At 36.3% G+C, this 22,588-nt stretch overlaps 1 protein-coding gene across 1 annotated transcript in view; it reads left to right on the top strand.

The window, feature by feature from the left end:
• The window catches only part of LOC148855687 (Zinc finger, C3HC4 type (RING finger) family protein), a 91,574-nt gene that overhangs the window by 38,549 nt on the left and 30,437 nt on the right, over window positions 1-22,588 (top strand). The window contains exon 7 of the mRNA XM_088941507.1: window positions 12,019-12,290. Within this exon, the coding sequence (XP_088797633.1) occupies window positions 12,019-12,290 (272 nt within the window). The remainder of the gene's footprint in view (window positions 1-12,018; window positions 12,291-22,588) is intronic.

Genomic DNA, 22,588 nt, shown 5'->3' with positions numbered 1-22,588 from the left:
TTGTTTCTTTTAAGCCCTTCCTCAAAGGCAGCCTACTGTTTCCTTTAAGGCCTAGTTCGTTTGGTAGTAAGTTTTTTTTTGTCTTTTTTTTTTTTGGTGGGGGGGGGGGAGTTGGTCAAACTTTTCGCTTTTTGTTAAGTGTGGTCCCCATGGTAAGCCAACTTTCCCTTGGGTAAGTTTATTGGCAACTTACCCAAAAAAGTCTTACCCATCTCTTAGGTGGGTGAGTTACTTACCCATGGAGGGGGGAAATTGGCCAAATATCATTTAAAATATAAATAATATTTTAAATACATTTTGATATATATAATGTATAATGGTATATATAATATTATATGTATATATTTAATATATAATATATATAATTGGGGTTAACCCAATTGGACTGGGTGTAGTCGGGAATTCACTCCCCATCCCTGATCAGGTATCACTATTAATCTTCATCCCCATCCTTGATCCCATTGGGTCATGGAAGCTGGGTACCGACAGGGATGGTGACAATTGCCATCTCTATTTCTATCCACTACTGTCTCTCCCTTCCCTTTGGGAAGCAAATGATCTATCTTTTTCCTCTTCCAAGGGTTTAGGTGAGCATTGTAAAGCAGCCCTTTCCATTAATCCTTTTTTTGTCTCATTATAGATCTCTTACTGTCCTTATTCACCTCACTTCTCTAGCCTGGTGTTTTTGCAGAGTATTACTATTCCATCCACAAAACCCTTTAACCAATCGATTGTTTCCCTAACCATTTACAGAGTATATTCTTCTCCACCATAACTTCCTTCTTCCACTTTGTAACCGGAATGAAGCCTTTTGAAGCATTTTCCATCCCTAAAAAAACCCCTAAAATGCAAAATTAAGTTTATGGACAAATATTTCAGAAACAAGAGGTTTTAAAGTAAATGGGATTTAAACAGGATATGTTCTATCTAAAAATAAATAATAGGAGTTCAAATCAAGGTACTCTTTGTATTTGAAACTAACGACTAATTCAATGCAACCTCTTCTGTTACCTTGGTTCTATAGTTCATAAAATGGAGACATTGAGGAGGATGTCACCCATAGAACTAGAGTAGGATGGACGAAATGAAGGGACACTTCTAGAGGCTTTGTGATAGGCGAAGCTCTGAGAACCCCCTATTTGCTAATGATGTTCATTCATTCATTCATTCTAATTAAACATCTTCTTAAAAGATAGTTAAAATTATAAAATCACTTCTTTTTTTGTATGGGGATTAAGAATTTAAGAGTATAAATGGACTTGTTTGGGCTTTTGCCTCAAGAGGCATGGTACAAAGGCGGCTTGTAGAATTAGAAATGCAAAATGTTTGCAAGGTGCCAACTAGTTAGTTGGTAATGTCTCCCACTGGTTGTAGTAGGGACTTGCAATCAAAATCTGCTTGCACTAGGGTTAGGGGGTTATGGGTTTGGGGGATGGGCTACCCCACATTGTGTAGCCCCACGAGCAAGAAAACCAAAGGAATGCAAAAAGTTTTACATGAAATTAGCTATTTGAAGTAATGCAATTGAAAGAAAAGAGATTGAGGGTTTTGCATGCTTGAATATGTTTTATATGTTTGATTTTATTTATAAATTTTCATTTGAATATGTTTTACATTTTATATTTATGTATTTTAAGTTTAGATAATGTTTTTTTTAAACATTTATTTTAAAATTTAAGTTTATGTTTTTAATTAATATTATGTTGAATATTTTATTTTTTTTCTTTTTTTGCATTGTTTTATAATTTTTTTGGCATTTTTTTTTTGCATTTTTGTGCCTTCCTTTGTAAAGGCGTGTGCCTTGCCTTGTGCCTCAGGCACAAATTTCCCCTTGCACCTTTTTTCACCTTGTGCTTTTAAAACACGTCTCAAAGTAGTAAGTCCTTATTGGAAGATTTGGAGTTTAGCAAAATTGGGGAAATGATGAGGGGGTGGAAGGAAATTTTGATGAGGTTTGGAGTCATGAAGGGTGACACAGCTCTGGGATCAGATGTATACAATATATCTTTCTTTAAGAGGTTTTAGTACATTGTTAAGAGAAATGTAATGGAGATGTACAAGAAATTTTAGAAAGGTAAGATGGTGGAAAAAGTGCCAGTGATACATTAATTTCTTTTATTCCCGTGGTAAAGTAGCCTGTAAGGTGAAAGATTTCAGGTGGATAAGTTTGATATCCAACATATGTAATATAATAGCAAAGTTCTATCAAGAAGATTGACATTGGTTTTAGTTTTACATGAAACCATGGGGCCTACTCAAGATGGCATCTGTTAAAGGGAGACAGATTCTAGATGTAGTGATATTAGCTAGTGAATGTGTATATGTTAGAATTACAAGTAGAAAGGAGGGTTTAATTTGCAAGATTGATATTGAGCAGGCTTCTGATCATGTGTTATAGGGTTTATTACCAAAAAAATGTTGTCTCCTAGAGGAGCAAGAAGCTATCTGTAGCAGTGATTTAAAAAGTGTGCCTATGCGCACCGATGAAGTGTATTTTAAGGTATGCACCTTCTGTAGGCCCCAAGTGTAGTAATTTTGAAAGGTGTGCACCTTTTTCAGTTTTTGCACTTTTTGTTCTTTTTTGAACCCAGTGGCTGTTCCAGGGGCTCCACCCCCGGACCCCTAACCAATTCCCTTGAGGCAAGCCCAAAGAAGGCTGCCTATTTGCTAATGTTGTTCATTTCATTCATCTTAATAAAAGTTATTTTAAATAAGAATTAAAAATTAAAAATTACAAAATCACCTTTTTTATAGGGATTGAGAACTTATGATCCTAACATGGGCTTTATTGGGCTTGCCTCAAGGGGCTTGGTGCAAAGGCGGCTCGTAGAATCAGGGGTGCAAAATGTTTTACACCATATTAGCTATTTGAAGTAATGCAATTGTGAAAAATAGTGATTGGGGGTTTTACATGCTTGAACATGTTTCATATATTTGAGTTTATTTTTACATTTTCATTTGAATATGTTTCACATATTATGTTTGTGTATTTTAATTTTTGACAATAATTTTTTAAAACATTTATTTTAAAGTTTAAGTTTATATCTTCAATTAATGTTATGTTTAATATTTATATATTTTATTTCTTTTTGCGTTTTGGCATTTTTTGCATTTTTGCACCTTGCACATTTAAAACAATGATCTGTAGTGGCTTGGTCTAGTGCAGAGGTCAGATATAGAGCGATGGTTCATTGAGTATTAGAATTCTTATGGCTGAAGAAATTATTAGTAGAGATGGGAGTGCAGATTGATGCCCCAATGAAGCAGATTGCTTGTAAAGAGATTTTTTGGCCCTTCATAAAATCCAATCCCTAAACTAGAGAGTAATCTTAGTAAGCTAGCCATGAATAATTTCTATTCTCAGCTTGTGGGGGACTGTTGAGGGTATTATTTTCATTGTAATGAATCTAGTAAAGGGTGCCTCTTGAGGGTTAATTTTCTAAATATATCTCTCTATGTACCCATGATCGTGGATGAAGAAAACTGAAGAGAGGAGAGCTGAGAGTTCGGCAATGAGGGTCTGAGAAGAGAGTTTCGAACTTACCCTCTCTCAGCACCCTAACACTGTTTTATTTAGATATATTTGAATAGTTACAAGGAGGCCCTTAGTTGGGCAAGAATTTACAAAGAACTTAATATTGATAGGATGGGCCCAGAATAAGGCCCATTACAGAAAAGAAACATAAATAACAAGAAAGAATAAACAACCTATGGCCCATTACAGAAAAGAAACATAAATAACAAGAAAGAATAAACAACCTATGGGCCATTCGGCCCATCTTCTCTACACTCCCCCTCAAGCTGAGCATAGATGTCAATCTTGCCAAGCTTGCTGGTATCATGCTGAAGTTTTTCCTTGGGAATGCCTTTGGTGAGAAAATCTGCCAACTGTCCTTCAGATGTGATGAAAGGAAGACACACTTCACCCGAAGAGACCCTTCCCCTAATGAAGTGTCGATCAACTTCAATATGCTTGGTTCTATCATGTTGCACTGGGTTGTGAGCAATGTTGATGGCAGCCTGATTATCACAGTACAACATCATTGGCTTGTCATATTTAACTCCAAGTTCTTCCATCAAAGATTTGAGCCATAATAATTCAGAAACTTCATGTGCCATGGCCCTGTATTCAGCTTCAGCAGAAGATTGAGCAACAACCGATTGTTTCTTGCTTCTCCAAGAAACAACATTACTAGCCACCAAGCTGCAATACCCAGAAGTAGATCTTCTGTCATCAATGATTTCGGCCCAATCGGCATCGGTGTAGGCTTCAAGTTTCATGTGACCATGCATGGCAAACAGAATTCCCTTTCCTGGGAAGCCCTTCAAATAACACAGGATTCGCCCTGCTGCTGCCATGTGAGTGTCTCGAGGAGCATGCATGAATTGGCTAATGCAACTGACTGCATATGCAATATCTGGCCGAGTCATGCATAGGTACAGAAGTTTCCCAAGAAGCCTCTGAAAAATTCCTTTGTCTTCTAACAATGTCCCATCTGAGGCAGAGAGTTTATGACTCATATCAATAGGAGTAGCAATTGGTCTAGCACCCATCTTCCCAGTTTCAGAGAGCAAGTCAAGAACATACTTCCTTTGGGAGATAAGAATCCCATCCTTGGATCGAGCAACTTCTATGCCAAGGAAGTATCTCAGTTCCCCCAAATCTTTAATCTCAAACTCTGTATGGAGGAAAGATTTGAGATCATGAATTCCTAAAACATCATTACCAGTCACTACATTGTCATCTACATACACAATGAGGTATACTGCCAGAGGTCCACTCCTCTTCACAAAAAGAGTATGATCAGACTGTGTCTACACATAACCAAAGTTAACAAGTGTTGTTCTAAATCTCTCAAACCATGCTCTAGGGGACTGTTTTAGTCCATAAAGTGATTTCTTTAGTCTGCATACCTTCCCTTTCATATCAGTTCCATACATCCCTGGAGGAAGAGACATGTAAATCTCCTCATGTAATTCACCATTCAGAAATGCATTCTTCACATCCAATTGGTAAAGGGGCCAGTCAAAGTGAGCAGCTAAAGATAGAAGAACCCTTACAGATGTCATCTTGGCAACAGGTGCAAAGGTCTCTAAATAATCAATCCCATATGTCTGTGTATAGCCTTTTGCAACCAGCCTGGCCTTGTACCTTTCAATGGTGCCATCAGCTCGGTATTTGATAGTAAAGACCCACTTGCAACCAACTGGATCCTTCCCTTCAGGCAAATCCACCACTTCCCATGTGTCATTCTTGTGTAGGGCATCGATTTCAGATCTCATAGCATCCCTCCATTCTGGAATCTTAAGAGCTTCTGACACAGACCTGGGAATAGGATGAGAAGCAACAGAAGAGAGATAGGCAAAGTATGAAGGTGAAAGCAAACTGTAAGAAAGGTGCTTGGAAATGCAGTGTGCAGTGCACTTCCGTTTTCCTTTTCTAACAGCAATGGGAATATCAAGGTCAGGGAAGGATGGATCCAAAGGTGTTGAAACAGTACCTGTTGTCTCTTCTGTGACTGGAAGTGTATGAGGCTCATGTGTTGTAGGAGAAACAACCTGCACATTTCTGGATATTTGCCTTTGATACACCTTGGGATTGAGGATAGGACGAGGAGGTAGAGTACTGGGACAAGGAGAATGGAACGACTGATCCACCCTTGATACATTTGAAGGAGAGGCAGACACATCAAGAGACTCAACAGGGACAGGAAGAGAAAGAGCAAACACCTGTGACAAATTCTCCCCCTGTGGACAATGTCCTTTTGGAGAGGAACCATAAAAGGGGGAAAACTCATCAAAGGTGACATCCATTGAGACATACCGATTTCCAGACTTTGGATCAAAACAACAATAACCCTTCTGTGTGGGGGAATAACCAAGGAAGATACACTTTTGAGCTTTGGGTTCAAATTTATGCCTTTGGACACTTGGAACATGAACATAACAGGTGCAGCCAAAGACACGAATAGGAACAGGAAAAAGGTCCTTGTCCGGATGAAGAAGAGTGAAGGGAGACTTAAACCCCAAAACCCTGGATGGCATACGGTTTATAAGGTAGGTAGCAGTAAGAACAGCATCACCCCAAAACCTGGTAGGAACATGTGAGGCAAATAAGATACTTCTTGCAACTTCAACAATATGCCTATTTTTCCTCTCAGCAACCCCATTATGTTCTGGGGTCCTAGCACATGAGCTTTGATGAATAACCCCCATGTCAGAAAGATAGCAGGATAGGTTTTTCTCAAAGTATTCTTTTGCATTGTCCAATCTGAAGATTTTAATCCTGGTATCAAATTGGGTTAGAACAAATTCATGGAATTGTATTACAAGTCTTGGAACTTCATCACGGGATTTCATCAGGAATATCCAAGTGAACCGAGAAAAGGCATCAATAAACAGGATAAAATATTTGTAGCCACCCATGGAGGGTAAGTGGTAAGGTCCCCACACATCAAAATGCACAATATTAAAAGGAACAGAAGATCTTTTATTGCTCAAAGGATAATTGTTTCTACAATGCTTTGACAATTCACAAGACTCACAATGAAGACTGGACAAACTAATTCCCTTAAACAATTAAGGGAATAGATGACTCAAGGCAGAAAAAGACAGATGACCAAAACGACAATGACACAACATAATCCGACTAACAGACTCTGAAGAGATAGATCCGAGAGCAACATTCCCAAGATGATCAGTGCATTCTCCCGGAGTATCAAGCAGGTATATTCCGTTCGCCTCATGGCCACTCCCAATCACCTTCTGAGACTCCAGATCCTGAAAAACACAGTAGGAAGGAAAAAAGGTTACACAACAGTTTAGTGACTTGGTTAAACTACTCACAGACAACAGATTTGTATTTAGTTTAGGTACATGGAGGGCAGAAGGTAGGAACAAGGAATCCGTAGCCTTGATGGTTCCCTTACCAGAGATAGGGGCAAGTGAACCATATGCTAAAGTGATTTTATCACGTCCAGGAGGTAAGTCATATGAAACAAACAAGGTAGACATATTGGTCATATGGTCAGAAGCACCTGAGTCAATAATCCAAGGGATCTTGAGATTACCTGAAGTGGTAGCATGATTGGCAGAAGCCCTTATACCTGAATGAGCAAATGCTGAAGTAGTAGAATTTCCTGAAGGGTTGGAAGGAGAGGTCACATCACTCAGTTGACTGATCATCTTCCCAAACTTTTCATATTTTGCTCTCATGGCTGCCAACTGTGCAGAAGCAGACATCTCTTCACTATCTGGCCCGATAGCTATATTTGCACTTCCTGATCTTTTACTATCATGTTTTTTCTGAAACCGAATGGGAACAAAATTAGGATGTAATTTCCAACACTTGTCTTTGGTGTGCTTCGGCTTCTTGCAGTACTCACATATAACTTCTTTCTTTCCTGTGCCACCAGAAGTTCCAGCATTCCCTTTAGGTTTAATCCCCATATTGGCAAAGTGATCATTAATATCAGCCCCTTGAACCTGGACAACCCTTCTGCTCTCTTCACTACTCACCAATGCATAAGCTTGTGAGAAAGAAACACACTCCTTGGAAAGAATATTCTGTTTTGTGATATCATATTCTGGGTTTAGTCCAGTTAAGAACTCAAATACCCTGTTATTTTCAACCAATTTTCTGTAGGTCTCTGCATCATTGGTGGTGTCCCAAGTTACAGCTTCTATTAGGTCAATCTCTTGCCATAGGGACTTCAGGGTTGAAAAATATACAGCAAGAGGTTTCTCCCCTTGCCTTAAATTCTTTACATCACTTCTCAATTTATATGCCCGGGCCTCATTGAGTTTTTGGGAATAGGTTTCTGCAACACTGTCACAAATTTCTTTTGCTGAATTCATCCATAGGTAGTGTTGACTGATTTGTGGCTGCATTGAGTTCACAAGCCACCCAATGACAGTGTAATTTTCTTGCATCCACTTCTCGTAGGATGGATCATCTTTTGGAGGAGCCTTCTTGCTCCCGGAAATGAACCCCCACTTTCCTCTACTACATACATGAATTTTTACTAACTGTGGCCATGCCAGATAATTAGTTCCATTTAGTTTAACTGTGGTCACAGTCAATAAGGAATCACTTGGAGTCCCTTGAACCAGTCCATATTCAGCACCACTTTTGTTTTCAAATTCTGAGGAGTACATCATGTAAACACTCCAAATATGATTTCAGATGACTTCTACAAGTATACTGAATAAGGACAAGCAATAACAGAGTTCAGCCGACCACAAGAAGGCAATACACTGAGTTCAGCCTTCAAGAAGTAAACAGAAACTTCTAGGCACTCAGCCGAAGTACCTTTTTCAAATCTGGACTTCAAAGTAAATACCACTTGGTATTGCTGAAATAGCTCTTTTTACAAACACAGTGTGGGCAATAGAGACAACCCCACTGTCAAAAGGAAAACAGGCCTCAAGAACAGTTTGTACAGCCCCCCAAAAACAGCCAAGTATAAGTAACAATCCACAGCCTTGTTACAAGGATGTTTCGGCAGTTTTAACAGTCCAAGGAGTGAAAAACAGCCCAGAAATTTCTGGGTTAAACCAGATTCAATGGCAGCCGAAGGTAGTACAGAACAACCAGAGTTTTCGGACACTTCAACAGTCCAAACACATTCGAAAGCAATACAGAACAACCAGAAGCAAAACTGAACCCAGAAATCTGAGCACAACTTACAGTTTCGAGCTTCAAACCAGAACCGAGCTGTTCCCCTTCCCCTTTTTTCTTTTCTCTGATTCTTCCTGGCCACCGAACCACTTCTCCAAGAGATTCGAGTCTTGGGCGCTTCCAATGACCTCCAAGAATCAGGCAACACGAGTTAAGCTTCCAGCCCTAGGATATTGAAGTTCAGGTATGCTCTGATACCATGAAGAAAACTGAAGAGAGGAGAGCTGGGAGTTCGGCAATGAGGGTCTGAGAAGAGAGTTTCGAACTTACCCTCTCTCGGCACCCTAACACTGTTTTATTTAGATATATTTGAATAATTACAAGGAGGCCCTTAGTTGGGCAAGAATTTACAAAGAACTTAATATTGACAGGATGGGCCCAACTTAACATGATCAGAATCAGCATGGAAACTTGCCATTTCAGACATGCATATTGACATATTAATGTTACTGGAAATCTTTTTAAGCAAAACTAGATGCATCTAATGTAGTGTCACCAGAGTGGTATAAGCTAGTTATTTAGTCTGTTTAAGTTCCCTGATTTATCTGTATTGGTACACCACTACATCTAAAGTACGAGGTGTCTAGCACTTTATAAAGTTCTTGATGGTGTTTTAAGAACACAGGGGGCTTAGTTCAATCATTTCTTTTGATTACTGTAACAGGTACCAGAAATCAAGGAATTAAATATCGATACGATACGTCTGATACGGGGCGTATCGTATTGGTATTGGATTAGGGCGATACAAGATACGTTAAGAATGGAAACGTATCCTGTAAATCACGCATATCAGACCGATACGAGTGTGTATCAGCCTGTACACACTGATACCGACCGATAAGCAACATCTTTGATTAAAAATTCAAACGCTGCTAATAGTGTGATTTGAACCTGGGACATCGTGCGCGTGGTGCGAGAGCCTTAAGCTCTCCTTCAAACCACTTGGGCATGCCATGCATTGTGATATTTAATGAAATAACAAATTTTTATTAATGTCTATCCAAATAAATAATCAATATTTATGTTTAACAACCCCAATTAAAAATTAAAATAAATAATATCTAAAATTATTATTTTATAAACAAATGAAATAAATAATCTGTTAATTCTATATTTACATCAAAAGGAGTACAAAAAAATTATTTATATCAAAAGATGATTTTATTCTCAATAAATTTATACAAATAAAATATTAATTGTAGAATAATTACCTTACTACTTAAAATTTATAAATTTGCACATGATATATATGTTACAAATTTTATATGTTTTTATAATTATTAATTAATATTTTCATTTACATTAAATGGCAACATATTTATTATTTACAAAAAATAAAAATATGTTTGAAAAATATTCAAGAATATAATATTAAATTGAAATTATCAAATCCACTAATCTACATTTATATGAAAATTTGTTTCTTAATTTCAAAAAAAAATTATACAAATAAAAATTTTAATAATGAAATAAGTATTTTAATAATTAAAAATTATGAATTTGAATATGATACATATCTTAGAAATTGTAACCAATTTTATATATTTTAAGTTAAAATTATATATTTTTGTAAATTATTAAATGATAATTTAATTTATATTTGAGAATTTAATATTTGGTTACCTTTTTTTGTTAATGTTAAAATGTAAAAATAATAAAATAGAACATAATTGATATAATAATTAGGATAAATATAATAAGTCCATCTTGGACTCTTAATTAATGCATTGTATGATTTATTTTTATGTATACCATTAAATATATATTTCTTATATTTTTATACATTATTTATGGCTATTTGACTATAAATTTAGTGTTATTAATGTGTTTATGAAATTTGCCTGTGTTTCCCTAGTGTATCCAAGTTTTTCATATTTTCATCCGTATCCATGCGTTTCCAAAGCGTATCCATATCAGTATCCGTATCCAAGTTGTCCGATACGATACTCGATATCAATACTTAATCCTTGCCAGAAATAAAACTTATGCCCTTTATTTTGTAATTAAGTGGATCCAACTAGTAATTGCTTTAAAACTAAGATGAACATATAGGAAACCCCTATAAAAACCCAAATACTAATTTAAACCCATAAAATAATGTTAGATAATCACAACTAATCCTATTAAGAAAGGCCATTACCTGATTTTTGTCCTAGAGGCCATTGCACGGAGTAATTGTTCTGAGGCTCAAACCTTCCCCCTCACATTTGTCAGCCCTAGATTCTACCATTACACTAAGCAATGGCCCCAACTACATGTCATATTGCAATTAAATTAACTTATAGAGTATCCCCATAATAAACCATAAATTGCAGACGGGAATCCTGTCATGAATTGACACCCTATCAGTAAAATGGACTTAGTTCCTAGGGGTGCTCACGGTTTGGTTAACTAAACTGTGGGCCCATTTTTGAATCCGAATTGGTATTACCAATTTTTGGGAAACTGGTAACCAAAACCGAAACAAAGCCGATTGGTTAACTAGTTGAGTGGTTTGATTAACTGTCGGTTTTTTAGTTTTTTATATTTATAATATATATTATAAATAAATATAAATATATAATAAAAAATTAGAAGTACATATAAAATATTATATTTTAAATAATAAATAATATATTATGTATTATAAATATATATTGATATATGTAATGTGTATTTATTAATTTATAATATATAGTGGGCTCAGTTTTTCAGTTTTTGATGATCACCCCTATTAGTTCCTGCAAATTATATTAGATTTACTAGAATTTGGTCTCATTGGATGGGTGACTGAAAATTCTATGTAGTGATACCAAAATCAAGTTGAATGTATGTTTTGATCCCTAAGAAGCTAGGTGGGTAAAAAATTACAGGATTTCAACTTGAAGTTTCTAAAATTTGTATACTCCTTGTTGATATCTAAAAGTTTGTCAGGTAGGAAAATGATGTGATTACAACTTGAAGTTTCTAAAACCTGTAGACTCACTAATATGAATCTAATAACTACTTTGGATCTTGACTATGTAATCCTGTTCCTATGACAACTTAAAAATAATAGCTAACCAAGCAACATAATAAGTTGACCTAAATTAGGAAACTTAGAAACTGCTACTAAAGGGGGAATCAAGGGAAATCTGATTTCTTCCTCAATGGTGTTTTCCCCTTTTACATGCCCTTTCCTTTTAGTTACAAATTCATTGCTCTCTCTTGAAAATAAGTTTTCACATCTATTATTGTTGATATCTCATAGAGTCCTTTCCTGAACCTCACATTCATCTTCAATTTCTAAGAACTTTTTGGGCTCCATTTAAGTTATTTGACTTAACATTGTTCTTTCTAAACTGTATCTTATCTTCCAGGTGTCACAATCAACATGGGAGGATGGGAGTGCACAACCATGTCTAGATTATTCAGTTTTTGTGGACACATCATCTGCTCCTTTAAGGAATCCTTTTGCTGAAAAGAAGTGGAGAAAGTTTCAGATATCAAGGCTATTTAGCAACTCCAATGTTGCAACCAAGTTGCAAATTATAGATGTGGACATTTTTCAAGGAGGAAATAAAGTTGTTGACAGATGGCTTGTTGCTCTCAGCTTGGGATCTGGGCAAACAAGAAATATGGCTCTTGATAGGTATGTCTGTAGGAAATTTAATTGTATCAACAGTACTTTCCTCTTAATCATCCATGTGCAGCTTAAGTTCCGTTTAACTTAACTGCCTAATTAGCGAGTTTTAATCATAGTACAATTAGTATTGGAGATGATGCTATACCTCAGTGAAACGTTTTTCATTACCTTTGTTTCACAATACATAACAAGGTAGCTATTAAGGATAGACAATGACATCTAGTTAATGAGAGAACAAGTTGTAAGAATTGCATCACTCCAAATACATTTAGGAACACTCATATGATGATGTAAAAGGGACTGAGCAGTTGTTCTATGTACAAGTGCAAAAAGGTTCTTGCGTTCATCCAACCGATTTTGTTGAGATGTATAAGTGCAAAAGGTTTGGTGGATGATTCCATGTTGTTCCAAGTATTCTTGAAATGGGGTATAGAAATATTCTTTCCCATTATCAGAACAAAGAATTTTAATGTGAACACCAAATTGAGTGCGGATTTCAGCATAAAATTTTTGAAAAATGGGGAATAATTAACTCTTTTATTTCATGGTAAATCCATGTCATCCTTAAATAATCATCAACAAAAATTACAAAGTACTTATAACCATTGTACGACACAATTCTATTTGGACCCCAAATATCAAAATGGACTAAAGAAAAAGAACTCAAATTACAACTATCTACTTTAGGACTGAAGGAAACCCGATGGTTTTTCCCATACTAACACAACTCACATTCCAATGAAGAAAGACGATGCAATGACAAAACAAGTAACTGAAGTGTCTTGAGAGAAGGATGGCCAAGTCTGGAATGCCACTGGAGAGGTGTAAAAGAGGATTGGAGAGCTACTGCTGGACTACCACCATCAAGATAATACAATCCATTGGTTTCATTCCCTTCACCAATCTTCTTCCCTTGAGATCTTGAAAAGCACAAGAGTTAGGAAAGAAAGTTACAGAACAATTGAGAGATTTAGTCAATTTGCTAAAGATATAAGACTAAAAGGGAATTTGGGCACATACAAAACTGAAGATAAAGACAATGATGCAATGTCTACATTTTCAACACCATAAATGGGAGAGGTAGAACCATTATCTAAAGTGGCTGTTTGTGGTATAGAAGATGGACAAAGGGAGGAAAACAAACCTGGAGTCTTAGTCATATGATCGGGAGCTATAGAATCGACAATCTAGGGTGAAGGTTTGGAAGCCAGACAAGCCATACCTGAGTGGGAAAGAGTAATCGTAGTCTATTGGGAAGTAGCTTGAAGAAGCCTTTCATACTCATCACGTGGAATACTCATCATCTCCTTCCTAGAGGCACTAGTAGATGTAAACAGTGCTTGATCAGTCTGCTGGGTATCAACTGCTTCACCACCACTTCTTGTGTTTGCATGATTAACCCATGTAAAAGTTGGTCCATGTAGATTATAGCAAAAGTTAACATTGTGTGCTTCTATCCCACAATGTGTACACTTCCTAGGCCCAAACTACAACCTCAATCACGATCTCCACTACGTCCACCATCACGATGCAACATAGGTCCACCACGACCTCCCTGAACTCCATGACCTCCTCTATTTCCACGGCCTCCCCCTCACATCACTGCAATGGCTGATCTATCTAAAACTGTGGAACTCTTTGAAGACCCAATATTAATCCTACAGAGTTGTGCAAGCACCTTCTCAAGGGATGGAAGAGAAAACCTCTTAGAATCTGAGCTTTAACTAGTTCATACTCGGCTTTCAAACTTACTAAAAATCTGGTAACATCTAGTTGCTTCCTTTGTTGCTGTTGAATTTTAACATCTGATGTCAAAGGATGATAGATATTTAGCTCATTCCTTATTGTAGATTAAAATATTCTTGATAGAGTTGATATATTCTTGTAGTATTATCTTGTTTAGAATAAAGCTTCTTGGTATGGTCCTATATCTCCTTAGTTGTATCAAGAAACATAAAATTCACACTGATTTTAGGTTCCATAGTATTCCACAACCATGTCATACTCTGTGCATCTTCTTGTTCCCAATCACCATGTCCTTGGGAAGGTTTTTCTTCTCACATGTTTCACCTTCTTCTTGGCCCTGAGAAAGACCTCCATTGACTTGGCCCATGGCACATAATTCTCACCATTCAGCTTCATAAATGTCATTCGTGCATTCAGAAAATCAAGGGAATCATAACACTTGATTTTTTATCACTATTCCCTCCTAAGGTTGCCAAGGGTACATAATTGAAAATTGTGCTGTAACTGAATTCAGCACTGTTCTCTGTTCTCACATCCATCACCCACTTCTATCAGCAAGAAACACGTACACTCAGAAATATGTGCTGCAACAGGTTTCAGCACTGTTCTCACACCTATCACTCACTTCCATTTACAAGAAACACACGGAAAATCACTTATGCATACCTGTAATAGGCCTACTACAAGAAGTCCAGAAATCCACTACTGTGCCTTTTCAGATCATTGAAACACCCCACACGAACTGTTGCACATTGATTGATCACTGGCAGTCCCTCTTCAACACATCGATTAGAGGGTTTCTCTAAAACTCCACTGAAACAGCACTTTCCATTGCAACTGGAGGCATGGATACCTCCCTAGACAAAAAATGACTACTTCTTTTTGTTCTCTCTTTGATCGTCCAGGTAATCACCAAGAAAACTTAGAACCGATGTGTTGGAAGGTGCTGAAAAGAAGAAAACTAAGAAGAAAATCAGGGCTCTGATACCATGCTAGTTATTTGATCAGAGCTGATTTACTTCCTGAAATAAAAAAGGAAAGGGAGGAGAGAGGAAGTAGAAGATGAGAGAAAGAGAGAGAGGAGAAGATGAAGAGATGGTTTGGCTGGTCTCACTTAATGAAAAAATCAGTCTCCCAACCAACCAGGATATTTATTGTTATTATTTATTATTATTATTATTATTATTATTATTATTATTATTTTTAATTCTGTATTCTATTTCCATCATAAATAAAAATAATTTTTATTTTAACAAATTTTTTATTTAATATGATGAATATATAACATTAGAAATGTCCCCAAATGTTTTCTGTAAAATTGTATACTTTTCATTTTTTGTGTTCTATCTTTTTTAAATATTTATTATTCAATTATGACATCACCATGAGTTTATTTGAAAAGTTTGATCATTAACCCACCATCTAGATAGGAGAATAGCATTGCTTTTAGATCAATTTTAAATTATATATTTCATCTACATTATATAAATAATGTTTGTTTGTCATACTTAATTTTTATTTGATATAATTAATATATAATATTAGATATGTATCCATTTTTTTATAATTTTTGTATTTTTGATTCCTTATGCCTTTTTTTATTTTTTAAAAATGTATTATTTTACTATAACATCATTGGTTAATTCATTTGACGCAAACCACTAACCCACCACCCAAACTATTTATTATTGCACTTCTATCATTGATAAAATTATGTATAATACTTACTTTTGTTCAATATAATGACTATGATATTATAGATGGACCCAATATTTTATTTTTTTATAAATATATAACATCAAATATGTGCCCAAATTGTACTGTAATTTTTTATTTACTTTTGTGTTTTTTTGTATTTTTATTTTAAAAATTTTATTATTTGACTATGACATCATTTAATTTAATTTCAAGGTTTCTTTTAGATTTGTAATTCCATTTTCATCGTTAATAAAAATATTTCTTACATTTCATACTTAATTTTATTTAGTATAATGAATATATAATATTATTGGTATGCTCGACTCTTTTTTTTTTTGTATTTTTATATATTATTTATTTTGATATTTTATTTTTTAATTATGGCATTATTGGTTAACCCATTTGACCCAAATGGTTAAATTGCTTATCCATCACCGGGGTGGAAGAAAATGGTTTTATTTTTAAATTATTTTTCAAAATATTTATTTTTGTACTTTTAAAATCAATGTTGTGGATTTAGTTAATAGAATTTAATGATGAGAAAAATATATCTTAAATATAGGATTTAATGAGAGAATAAGAAAATAATTTTATTTCCAATTGGTTTTAAATTTTGTATTCAATTTGCATCATTAATAAAAGTATTTCTTATTTATCATACTTATTCTTGTCCAATATGATGAATATATGACATTAAAGATGTTCCCAAATTTTTCTTTAATTTCCATATTTTTTTGCATTTTATCAAGTTTAATTTTTATTATTTAATTGTGGCAACAATGCAACATGGGTTGGCCTATTTGACCCAAAATTATTTAATTTTTATGTTATAATTTTGTAATTAAAAGAAACGAAAATGCCATATATGTATTGTTAAATAAGGGTAAATGAGAATTAATTCCTTAGAGGGACCCTATTTCAAAAAAGGGATATTTTAGTCTAAAAAAATTCCAGAAATCTTAGACCCTATTCGTACTATATATATAGAATTCTAACTGTAAGAACAAAGGCCATTGTGCCCCTATTTATGGATGGGACACTCTACTCAACCTCAGACACAATAGACAAAACTACTTAAAGTAAAGCATTATGAAATGATTCAAATACCCCTGGACTGTCGATTCTAACAGTGACACAAGAACAACAATGGCCTTACGAATAGACCTGTTCATGGACCATGCTTGGGCTTAGCTTTTGCTAAAAGTTGAATGGGGTTGGCCTCGCAAAATGCGGAAGGATGACTTATGATCTAACTGTGTAACTGACTCTAAGTAGGAACCAACTTTACAAAATGCTGAGTGAAGGATGACCCAAATGACAATGCCATTGATATTGGGTGAGAGATGAGTGAAGAGCCTTGTTTGGACCATTGTCATCTAGGTAGTACAATCCTCTAGCATTATGCCTGGCACGAATCGTCTTCCTTATCTTGAGATCCTAAAAACCACAATAAGATGGATAAAAGGTTACTGAACAATTAAGGGATTGGGTAAGTTTGCTTACCAACAAAAGACTGAAAGGGAACTTGGGAATGTAAATGATAGAATATAAAGTGATGTCAGAATTAAGGGACACATTACCGGTATTAGTGCAAGATGAGGCAGTACCATCAGCTAGTGTAACATTAAGATGTGGAAGAGTAAGACATGGACATAAAAGAATCTGAAGATCTAATCATATGACATGAAGCTCTAGAGTCTATTACCCAAAGTGTAGACTTAGAACTGGAGGCGGGGCAAGTTGTACTTGATTTAGCAGAATTTGGATTATCTGAATGCTTTAGCTGTTCAGAAGGCTGTGGAACCAATGATGAGGTTCCATGCCAGTATTAAATTCATAGGCCCCACTGTAAAAGATGTGGGCCCCATGTATTTAATACTGGCATGGAACCTTATAATTGGTTCCACAGCCCGCTGAACAGCTAAAGGGTTAAGCTAAACCTTGCTCGTTACAAGGGTTGCAGTAAACTGTAGTGCTTGAGGAAGACAACTGACAAAGCCTCTCATAATCTTAATATGTGATAGAGACCAAATCCTTTTCCTTACCAACTCTTGATGTAGGCAGCTTAGCAGTAGGGGCACTGTTAGCAAGATCGTCTTCCACAATAGCACGGGTTGCCCAAGTAGGAGGACCATATAAATCATAACAATAATGCGTTGTGTGATACTCACGAGCATAATGAGAACAATCCAAAACTGTGTCATGACAAAGAACCCCTTAAAGTTGTACAATGTTTGCTCATTTGACAAGTTAGCATGGACATACACTTAAATAACTTGAATAATAATTTTAGAGACTTATTGATCTTTTGGCAGCTGGTCATTGAAGATCAAGACCTTTTGGTAACATGTACTTTTGAGAGATCTTCCCAAAAGACAGAAAGACAATATGGAACATTTTTTTAGGTCTCTTGGTTTTTTCAAATGGAGTCATTTTGTCTATTTATTACCGAATGGAACATTTTCTTTTGTCTTTCTAGACCGGCCCAACAAACTTGCCATACAGCCCTAATTGATGATGCTACAAATGAATTAGATCATTTTTATATTGACACAGATTGACTCATAAGAACCACAAATTTGGATGTCTCCATGCCAACTTAATCGTCAAAACATAGAGTCCATTAACCACACGACCCTTATTAATCATGCTCTCTTAAATCATATCTTGAAAAACACAAAACGTGAGAACAAAGGTTACAAAATAATTATGAGATTTAGTAATACTGCTAATAGGTAGAAGATTGGACAATTTAGCAACATGATAGAAAGGAGATATAACAAAGCTAGTAGGGAGAGGTAGTTCTTTGACTAGCAGTGGTGAAAAGGGAGCCATTTGTTAGTGTTCTTTATCCCTTTCGAGTAAAAGATGGTAGCAAAAAAAGAGATTAGCCTTATCAATCATGTGTTTAGAAGCCCCGGAGCTAATAATCTTGGGATCACTAGGAATATGAGAAACATGGAGTGTAGTGACTTGGTTACCTGAGTTGGATACATAAGAGCCGGAATTGGCAATGGATGTGCTTCTCAGCTTTCATGGCATCTACCCACTTTAAAGAGTCTGTGTCTAACATAGCTTCCATATAAGTCAAGGTGTCTTCCTCACTGTCCTCAATTTCCATTAAGAACATTTCTTGATCACAACCATATCGGATAGGAGGCCTAGATACCTGAGTAGACCTTCTAAGTTAGGTGGTTGTATCTGGAACTTGTGGGACTTCTCCCACTACATCAGAGCTCACTTGAAGTTACTGCTGTTAGTAGAACTTTTAGGTTGAAAAATAACCCCAAAACCTAGAAATCAAAAGAGAAGAAGAGAGAAGAAAATAGAAGAATAGGAGAGGAATGGGGCAGAATGTTCTATTACTGCTGCCCTAAGCAGTATTATTTATATGTGTTTAACATAAAATTAGGTAAAAGGACAAAAATGCCCTACTACCTATAACAGTACAAGAAAGCAAGCATAAAACGAAAAAAAAAGCAACAAAATACTGAACTTATAGGACCACAAGTAAATATATCAGGTCTGGTCCGCTGTATCACTACACTCCTCAAGTTGGGAATATATATTGATCATTCCCAACTTGCACAAATCTGATTCAAATTTGACTTTGGTGACTGTTTTGGTGAAGAGATCAGCAAGCTGCATATTAGAGGCAACATAGGGCAAGCAAACATCTTAAGAAGCAACTTTCTCTCGGATGAAGTGATAGTTAACCTCAATATGTTTAGTTCTGTCATGCTGGATGGGGTTGTGAGCAATATTTATAGCAGCTTGATTATCACAATACAAGTCAGATGGTTTCTCATACTCAACACCTAGTTCCTCTAAAAGAGATCTCAGCTATAACACTTCAGCCACAACATGAGCCATGGACCTATATTCTGCCTCAGCACTTGAACGAGCAACAACATTTTGCTTCTTGCTATGCCATGGCACTAAGTTACCTCCAACAAAAGCACAATACCATGAAGTCAATCTTCTATCATCAACACATCTAGCCTAATCAACATCAATATACACCTTGATTTTCATATGACCATTGTTCTTAAAGAGTATACCACGACCTGGACATTTCTTAAAGTAAGCAAGGATTCTTTCCATAACAAATAGATGAATGGTTCTAGGACGATGCATGTATTGGCTGAAAACACTAACAACATAGGAGATGTTAGGACGAGTAAGACATAGATAAAGGAGATTTCCAACTAATCGTTGGTACATGGCTTTGTCTTCAAGAGGCTCGCCCCCTTTGGCACTTATCTTATGATTCAATTCAATAGTTGTGTCTGTTGGTTTAACTCCTAGTTTCCTAGTGTCCTCAAGGAGATCAAGGACATTATTTCCTCTATGAAATGAAGATACCATGTCTCGAGCGGGCCACTTCAATTCCCAAGAAATAGCATAGGTCACCAAGGTCTTTCACTTCAAATTCCTTATTAAGCAATTGTTTAAGAGAATCAGTCTCATCAACATTACAACAATGCCATCAACATATAATGCAAGAAGGGTGAGAAAAACACAATTTCTCTTAATGAAGAGAGTGCGATCGAAGTGGGCTTGTACATAACCAAAACTTTCAAGAGCCAATCTAAATCTGTCAAACTAGTCTCTTGGAGATTGCTTTAAACCATATAGGGCCTTTTGCAATTTGCAAACTTTCTTCCCTATAGCTTCATCATAAAACCCAGGAGGTAACTCCATATACACCTCCTCCTGCAAATCACCATTAAGGAAAGCATTCTTGACATCCAATTGGAACAGAGGCCATGAAAAATTTGCTGCAAGGGATAGCAGAACTATAATGGTACTCATCTTGGCAATAGGTGCAAAGGTTTCTAGGTAGTCAATGCCATAAGTCTGAGTATACCCCTTTGCAACCAGCCGAGCTTTATACCTTTCAACTGATCCATCTGCATTATGCTTCACAATGAACACCCATTTGCACCCAACTGGTTTCTTCCCTTATGGCTTGTCAATTAGCTCCCAGGTCTTATTTTTAATGAGAGTACCCATCTCTTCCTCCATTGCTTTCTTCCACTCAGGTACCTTAAGAGCTTCCTAGATAAAGCTAGGAATAGATATAGTAGAAATAGATGCCAAGTAGGACCTATAGGATGGTGAAAGAAGATCATAGGTGATAAACTGAGATATGCAATGGGTAGTAGATGAAGCGCATCGACGTTTCCCCTTGTGGACTACAATGGGAAGATCAAGATCATCTAGAGGGGGTAAGGGATCAGAAGGTAGGAGAAGTACTTGAATTTGGAACTTCATAGGAGAGAGGAACTGGCCTAGATTGATTATGAGCACCAAAATCAACTTGCCTCCACCTCTTGTGGTAAACTCTCAACTCCTTTCACCTCTGACAAGCACCCTCATTACACAACTCTCCTTCTAGAATAGGAATAGGTAGAGGAACTTTAGGACAAGGACCATCCCTTTCACTATTCTCCCCCTGAGAAGAAACACCTGGGTAATAAGGGACATCCTCAAAAAAGGTAGCATCCATGGACACAAACCAAGAGCCAGAACGAGGATCATAGCATAAATATCCCTTTTGATTTTGTGCATAACTAAGGAATATACATTTAGCAGCCTTAGGATCAAACTTCGAACGATGAAATCCCAAAATTTGAACAAAACAAGTGCACCCAAAAACTTTAAGAGGGATGGTATACAAATCTTTCTCAAGATGCAATAATGAAAAAGGTTTTTTCATATCCAGAACACGGGAAGGGACTCTGTTGATGAGATACACAACTGTATTAATAGCATCCCCCAAAAACGAATGTGAGCATTAGAATTCAGCAAAATACTTCTTGCAACTTCCAGGATATGCCTATTTTTTCTCTCAACCACCCCATTTTGCTGAGGTGTATGGGGACAAGTACTCTGATGAACAACCCCATACTCAAAAAGATATGAATTCAGGTGTTTAGTGAAATACTCTTTGGCATTATCAGATCTGAAAATTTTGATTCTAACTTCAAATTGAGTGAGGTCCATTTGATGAAAATCATGAGTTAAGTTGGGAATCTCATCTCAAGAATGCATAAGATAAACCCATGAGAAACGGGAGTAATCGTCAACAAACAATAAGAGATACTTATACCCCCCATAGCAGGAATTTGATATGGGCCCAACACATAAGTATGCATAATTTCAAAAGGAGTATTGCTTCTTTTATTACTTAACAATTAGGAGGATCTACAATGTTTTGCAAGCTCACAACTCTCACACTTCAAAAAAGACATTTGAATTGACTTGAACAAAGCAGGAAACAAGTTTTTTAAAGACCCAAAAGATAAATGACCCAAACGATTATGCCAAAGCATGATCTGAGTCATAGACTGAGAAACAAAAGACTTCGCAACTCCTTTATCACTTCTAGGTGGGTGCTCAAGCAGGTACATTCCATTCATCTCATGGCCAGTCCTAATCACCTTCATTTTCACCAAATCCTAGAAAATACAATGGTCAAGGAAAGAAGATTATTGAGCAATTTTGGCTTCTTGTAAGACTACTGACTGAAAGTAAATTAGTGCTAAGCTTAGGTACATGCAAATCTAAGGACAAGGTAATGGCATTAGAGACTGATGTTTCCCTTGCCAAAAATAGGAACAAGGGAGCCATCAACTATGTATACATCATCTCTGCCTGAAGATAGATTGTATGAAGTGAATAATGAAGACAAGCTTGTCATATGATCTTGATGGTTCACGATCTGGTCATCCTAGCTGGATGGTAGCTCGGACGTCGGTCTGTTTAAGTGGACGGTCGAACTACAAGGGAACACAACCAGAGGACTTGGGGTGGCTTACCCGGTGTGTGCACTCTGATGCTTAAGTTAGCGAAGA

This window comes from Nelumbo lutea, chromosome 4 (assembly GCF_056320005.1).
Source record: "Nelumbo lutea isolate HS-2025 chromosome 4, American lotus-T2T, whole genome shotgun sequence".
Lineage (NCBI taxonomy): Eukaryota > Viridiplantae > Streptophyta > Magnoliopsida > Proteales > Nelumbonaceae > Nelumbo > Nelumbo lutea.
This window is presented reverse-complemented; position numbering and strand designations above follow the sequence as displayed.